Consider the following 6,825-nt stretch of genomic DNA (forward strand, 5'->3'; position numbering starts at 1 on the left):
AAAATATACTTTTGTTGCAATTATGTAAAATTGTGTTTGAATAGATGAATTTCAAATATGTGGATTCTAAATATTCAATTTTTTTAGTTTTTGATAAACGAGATCATAAACATCAAATTTATTCTTTCATGTTTTATACAATGATTCATGTTAATTATGATAAATTTCATTTTCACTAGACATTGTTGAAATTTATTTTATCTAGTATAGCTAATGTATAAATAAATAAGTTTTCAGATTTAAAATTTAATCTATTACATTATTATTAATAAAAATATATTGAAATTCATGAATTTCAAATATGTGTCTGTCATGCATGTTAATTTAGAGTGAGTCTCATGTGAGACCGTCTCACGGATACTAATATGTGAGACGGGTCAATCCTACTCATATTCACAATAAAAAGTAATACTCTTAGCATAAAAAATTATATTTTTTCATGGATGACCCAAATAAGAGATCCGTCTCACAAATTCAACCAATGAAATCATCTCACACAAGTTTTTGCCGTTAATTTATTATAAAAGGAATTTTCAAAGATACCATGCGATGTCGTTTTGAAAATTCGAAGCACATTTGCCTCGGTGATAACTAAAATTAACCATTAGAAATGGTAGAACGGATCTCTCGCAGTCCGTTGGTTCCCTCTCTCTATTGAATTCATTCACAATCGTCGGAGTCATCGGAGGTTAAAAATTCATTTTCTCTCAGATTAATTGGAACGACAACGATGAGCGATGTGTTCGACGGTTACGAGCGCCAATACTGCGAGCTCTCTGCGAATTTGGCGAAGAAATGCTCGTCGGCTAGCGTACTCGATGGAGGTAAGCTCAAGTCCTTTGTCGATTTTGGAATCATGTTAATTGTTTTTGTTCAATTGAATTCATTTAATCGCGATTCAATGTCCGCTACGTATTGCTAAATCCATAATTATTTGCACGATGAGAAGTTATTTTTCTCATTTTTCCCCCATTAGAGAGGAGAGGGGATGGAATCGAAACTATCGATTTTTTATTTAGGATAAAAGTATATGTCATCAATGAAAGACGGTAGATTAATTGGGGATTAGACCTGATCGTTTGTATTTTTACGTTTGCTTATGTTAGCTGCGGAAACTGATTGCTAAGCTATCAAAATATGATATATTTGCAGAACGAAAGAAGCAAAAGATTTCTGAAATAAAAGAGGGACTTGACGATGCAGATTCTTTGGTATGAATCGATTAATTGTCCCAAATTATTTATTTTCTTGTGTTTCTCTTGGAGTTTTCTCTCAAATTGTCTAATAATCTTACAGATTCGGAAGATGGATCTTGAGGCCCGTGGTTTACAACCAAACGTGAAGGCAGTGCTTCTTGCCAAGCTGAGAGAATTTAAATCTGACCTAAACAATTTGAAAACTACGGTAAAGCGAATTGAATCGACTAACTTAAACCAGGCTGCCCGAGATGGGTTGCTGGAGGCAGGAATGGCAGATACGTTGACAGTATGTATATACATTATAGGAAGATGAAAGTTCGATTTTTCTGTTTATTTTCTCATCACAGTTCTTTTTTCGTTGTTGTTTTGGTTCTGTCTTTCTCTGCATCATTTATTGAACCGAAACATGTCAGAAAAGCCAATCCTTACCTCACCTTGGTCGCTGATGTCTGTAGAATTTTTCGAGCTTGCGCCCAACTAAGCTACTCGTCCTTTACATTACCATTTGTATGGATTTTGGAAACTGTCTGATAACCAACACATTATTTTTCCCATATTGGAGCTCTTTGTTTAATTGCCATACATGGTCTGACTCTGGCCCTAACTACACCGCCCTCAGATTTTAACAAGTTTTAAAAGGTTCATGCTATTCTCTTTCAGGCATCGGCGAATCAAAGGGAGAGATTGTTAATGTCAACTGAAAGATTGAACACCTCTAGCAACAGGATCAGAGAGAGTAGAAAGGTCATGCTGGAGACAGAGGAGCTTGGTGTCTCACTCCTTCAAGATTTACACCAGCAGCGACAGTCTCTCCTACGTGCCAATGACACGGTATTATGATGAAATTCATCATCAAATGCTGCATTGCAGTTTTTTTTATGTATTCAGAAAAGAAACCACGTTTTTTTAAATGGGAGAAAAATGCTTTAACTTTGAGATATTTTAAAAATACCGAAGTATAACCAAGTTATGTTTCTATGATTAAGGCTTCTCACTCTGTATTTTTTGTTCTCTAAAATGTTACCTAATAAACTATGGGAGTAAAATCGAAGTGATGCAACTGTTGAGAGTTAAATACAGTGTTGGATTTGTTTTAAGCAGTACTGATGAATCACCTTTTCTGTTCCAGTTGTATGGCGTCGATGACAACATAAGCAGGAGCAAGAAAATTATGGCTTCCATATACAAGAGGATGGACCGAAACAAGTGGATCATCGGTTCACTAGTCACAGTACTTGTCATTGCTATCGCTGTGATTTTGTATTTCAAACTTTTCAAGTAACCAAGACTGGTTATTTTCAAGGTTGGGAAGTTTATATACGAGTTTCCTGTTTTGTATCTTGTCATGATTCGAGTAATCGAGGTTTTATTTGATGGATAAATACGAGTGTACTTGGATCATTGTTGTGCGGTTGGTATTAAATTTTCACGAACAAATGCATCGTGAAGTCCCTGGTAAACTTGAGGTTTTATGATGGTGCTTCGTGTAGTTACACGTTTTATCAATTTTAAATAAGTAGTTCCCACGAACCAAATGCAAGGAAAATCGAGTCATTCAAAAACTTTTGGGAGATAAACACTAGTATATAGCTTAAACGTTCCATTTTCAATAATAATTTACACAGTTGAAATTTCAGGGTCATGTCCAGGGCACTCCAGTGAATACCCTACGGAAAGATTAGTACAGAAAACTAAAATCTTTAGATTAACTGATTTTGGTGTTATGGTATGTTTTAATAATTTTATATAATAATAATGTGTTAAAACTTTAATACAAGTCACATGTAGTTTAATAGATAAAGCTTTTATTTCCTATGCATCGAGTTCTATGTTCAAATATTTTCTATTTATTTTTTAATTTATATATCAAAACTACAGTGTAGTTCCTTACTGTTTCTTATTATTACATTTTGATCTTTATTTAAATATAAACCAAATGAATTATAAAAAATATTATACAAACACACAAAGTGTGCGTCGATACACTAGCATACAAGAAATTTAGGAAACCCTCAATCCATGGAATGCTCAAGTACAGATGTATAAAATGCTTTAATCTCATCTCACACGCCCTAAGCTGAATATGGTAACCTTACAGCCATCCTCTGGGCTAGCCAAGGCCTCTGTGGATCAGGGTCGATAAAATTGTGCGCAAGAAACTGCACAGCTTCCTCATCTATCAATTCTCTCGCCCAAGTTACGCGCTTGGAGGGACAACTACCCGGCCCGAAGCACCTGAAACAGACCCAATCTTACACCATAGCTGTGTAAATGAAACCACAAAGATAACATAGCTCGAAAAGGCCACTCTTAGAAATTTCAAGGCAATACGACAGTAAAACATAAAACTAAAAAATTTCTTATGGAGAGGTTTTTCGTAAACTACAGAAGGAACTACAATTTGAAACAACTGAAATCACTTTTGTTCTTGTTTTCCACATAGCAAAAAAATATATCATTAAAGAATTTTGTATTAATGGGCACGGCCCTGGCCAGCATCCCTCTAGCTCGACCACTGGTTTGGTCCTGTATGTATTCTACAAGAGATCGATTTTTCAACTTTCTTACACAGTCCTTTGTGGTAGGTTAAATTCTGGGAAACTTACTTGTACTCATAGAAGCAAGCACTTCTTTCATTCTCAATCTTCCCCCAGTTATTCCAGCCAACATGTTTAACACAATCATCCATGTAAGTATAAGCAAAGACCACCCTACCAAACGGTCCCCAAGGCCGTCCAAGATAGGTGTACTGCGCTCCTCCATTACTAGTAATCACACATCTGCAGTTATGAAGAAAAAATAGCAAGTTTCGTGCATTTTACGTCAAATTACAGACTCAATGTTAAGAGGCTACAAACCTTAAAAATATGTAGCCAGTCGTCTCTTGGGACGATTTTCTGCTTTGAGCGGTTATATAACCAGGAGACTTGCAGTGGATGTGACAGTGCTCCAAAAGAGCAGTGCTATTACCAAAAATAAAGTCTACACTTCCTTCTATATAGCAATTACTCAAATACTGCTTACCATAATGCAAATACAGAGTATCCTGCATACATTTGAAAGCTTGTCAAATTTAAAAAAGCTATAATCTCATCAATTCAAATATAATATTTTCCTCTATACTTCTTTATTTGTTACTCTATGTAATAATAATACTAAATTTAGTTGTGTAATTATCATTGAAAAATTTGAGGTGGAACAGTCATTTTAGAGAACTGTCACTCTCACTCTCACTTGACATAAAGATTAGCGCAAATATGAAAACAACTCAAGATCTCAGTTCATTATTAATCAGTAATATTAGAAATGCAATATGACAACAAGTAAAGATCTCAATTCACTATTAATCACATTCCAAAGTTAATTTAGAGTAACCTATTCTACTTCTTGTCCAACTTCCTTAGCTTATTATCAATAACATTTTAAAGTTGTTAAATGACAGATTCTGTGAAAAAATCTATACTTTCGCCAATAAATCATTTTAGAAAGATCGTAACCATGATGGTAAGAGGATTTTTGAAGGGGAGCGGGCGGCAATTTGAAGAGCGGTCCAGATAGTTATAGCAAAACATTTTCAATCTCACTTTATCATCTAATAAGAGAAGCGACACAAACCTGCCAGCCTAGAAATCTGCAATTGTAAAAGACACATCGATCTGCTGTCACTCGAATGGCCACGGCCTGCCCTGAACCCTTGACAAATAATACAACAGATTAACAGAACGTAAGATTTCAGATCATGGCTAAATAACAATATAAGAACACGTATGATCTACCAGTCTATAACTTGTCAGCAAATTTGTCACCCCTGAGCCCTTGTCATGGGTGCTTGCTTAAGAAAGACTTGCCAACAACTAGCTTGTCGAAAACAAACTATTAATAAAGTGCTAAAAAACTCCAAGAACAAAGCTTAATAAACCTATCGAATGGGGTAATATTCAGGTCCTCGGACAAGGGGCCTATAAATTTGCAAGTCAAAAAACTCAGGAACACTATCTTGATCTTATGAAATAAGATAGAAAACATATACATTTCATTGATGCAGCACATATTGGTAAGAATCATTACAGCAATTGAATGAGTAAAAATAAAATCTTTGAACACAAAGGGCATTATTACAATCAAGGTCCAAATCATTGAAATGTTGGGTTTACGCAGAATTCAGAGAACAAATCGCAAAACAGGAAAAGGGAAATCTCACCTCGGGAGCTGAATTTTCAAAAGTGATGTTCTCAGCAATAAAATCCTCCCCCTCAACAATCGTGCTCCCACACCCGAACGTCCCGGTCCCAATCACACGCGCCGCCTGATGGTGGTCGATTCTCGAGGCCGTGTTGTTCCAAGTCAGCACCGTCTCCTCCGGACGAATCCCGGCCAGTGTGATAAAGTTCTTCGTCTTGGGCACGTAAATGGGCTGCTTATAAACGCCAGGAGCCACACGAATCACCGTCCGACACGTGTTGCTCAGAGGCACAACGTCTATGGCTTCCTGCACAGTACGGTAATCGGCGGAGCCATCTTGGGACACAGTAATTATCCTAGAACCCATGTGCGGCGGCAGATATTTTTGGATTTTTCCCGGCAAACTTTGCGAAGAATGAATTCAGTTAACTCAAGAATCTGTGGGAAAACAAGAAAGAAAGAAGTTTGTGTTTCCGCTGTCTCGAGTGTTGGAATATAGATACAGTGAGATCTAGTAAAGTAGAGAAGATGATGGGGTATCAAGGAACTTTTGCACTGATTATTAGACACATTACAATAATAATCATAAAAAAAATATTAAAAATAATATTCTTTTTTAATGATATATAACTAATAAAAAATTAATGTCATAGATATTAAATATTTTACAAACAACTTATTATAGAATTGTATTATTTGAAATAAGTTATTATTTTTAAATTTTTTTATCCTAAATGGAGAAACTTTGGTACAAAAAAAGTGAAGGTATAAAAAGTTGGTAATTATGTAAATGTAAAATAAATTAAAGAAAGTCTCACATTTTATTATAAAAGTAGTGAGAATGAAATTATGGGTCATTAAATTAGAGTGTACGTGTTTGAAAGCCATTTTGCACAAGTGTTTTCTGTGTAATATCACTTCTCCATCACAAAGTTGTCCAGATCGCATGTATATAATAATATTAAATCATATTTTTAAAACACGTTCATTTGTAATTGTTTCTTTATTTATGACGATGACGTTGTATAAGATGGGTCTTTTATCAAATTATAGTACTTTTAATATTCTATCATCAATCTACCGTACTTTTCTAAAATTTATTAAAATATTGTAAAAAAAATTTTTTTTTAAAAAAATAAAACTTTTACTCCCCCGCCCTTCCAAATGGGGGGAGCAAAATATTTCACCTCCCCCGGGGAGGCGGGGGAGGTAGAAATGAATTTAAATTCTCCCCCGCCTGTACGACAGGCGGGGGAGAGCTATTATTGAAAAATGGAATATAAAACACTACCATCTATTGGTCCAACGTTAAATTTCATCTGTATTTCATATACAAAAAATTACCAGTTAGAAATAAATACATATTTATGTATAATTTCATTGTGATTTAATTGATATAAATTTAATTATTATAGTCCATCTTAAGACACTATTTATAATCTTC

At 34.9% G+C, this 6,825-nt stretch overlaps 2 protein-coding genes across 2 annotated transcripts; one reads left to right on the forward strand and one right to left on the reverse strand.

Moving 5' to 3' along the window:
* The first annotated feature begins 584 nt into the window (after positions 1 to 584).
* Positions 585 to 2,600, forward strand: LOC140806260 (vesicle transport v-SNARE 11). The gene is made up of 5 exons (XM_073162816.1): positions 585 to 824; positions 1,153 to 1,211; positions 1,297 to 1,485; positions 1,860 to 2,030; positions 2,329 to 2,600. The coding sequence occupies exons 1-5, from the start codon at positions 731 to 733 to the stop codon at positions 2,479 to 2,481; spliced, it is 666 nt and encodes a 221-aa protein (XP_073018917.1). The 5' UTR covers positions 585 to 730; the 3' UTR covers positions 2,482 to 2,600.
* A 536-nt stretch (positions 2,601 to 3,136) lies between these two features.
* LOC140806261 (pectinesterase 31) lies at positions 3,137 to 5,929 on the reverse strand. The gene is made up of 5 exons (XM_073162817.1): positions 5,401 to 5,929; positions 4,815 to 4,892; positions 4,058 to 4,245; positions 3,806 to 3,979; positions 3,137 to 3,434 (listed from the first exon to the last, which is right to left on the reverse strand). The coding sequence occupies exons 1-5, from the start codon at positions 5,746 to 5,748 to the stop codon at positions 3,272 to 3,274; spliced, it is 951 nt and encodes a 316-aa protein (XP_073018918.1). The 5' UTR covers positions 5,749 to 5,929; the 3' UTR covers positions 3,137 to 3,271.
* Between the last annotated feature and the right edge of the window lie 896 nt (positions 5,930 to 6,825).

Source organism: Primulina eburnea, chromosome 11, assembly GCF_022965805.1.
Source record: "Primulina eburnea isolate SZY01 chromosome 11, ASM2296580v1, whole genome shotgun sequence".
Classification (NCBI taxonomy): Eukaryota; Viridiplantae; Streptophyta; class Magnoliopsida; order Lamiales; family Gesneriaceae; genus Primulina; species Primulina eburnea.

Coding starts and splice junctions, on each gene's coding strand:
- LOC140806260 (XM_073162816.1), top strand. CDS start 731: ATGAGCGATGTGTTCGACGGTTACGAGCGCCAATACTGCGAGCTCTCT. Junction 1,212..1,296: donor TTGACGATGCAGATTCTTTG/GTATGAATCGAT, acceptor ATAATCTTACAG/ATTCGGAAGATGGATCTTGA. Junction 2,031..2,328: donor TCCTACGTGCCAATGACACG/GTATTATGATGA, acceptor TTTCTGTTCCAG/TTGTATGGCGTCGATGACAA.
- LOC140806261 (XM_073162817.1), bottom strand. CDS start 5,748: ATGGGTTCTAGGATAATTACTGTGTCCCAAGATGGCTCCGCCGATTAC. Junction 4,893..5,400: donor TTGAAAATTCAGCTCCCGAG/GTGAGATTTCCC, acceptor TTATTTGTCAAG/GGTTCAGGGCAGGCCGTGGC. Junction 4,246..4,814: donor GCAGATTTCTAGGCTGGCAG/GTTTGTGTCGCT, acceptor AAATGTATGCAG/GATACTCTGTATTTGCATTA.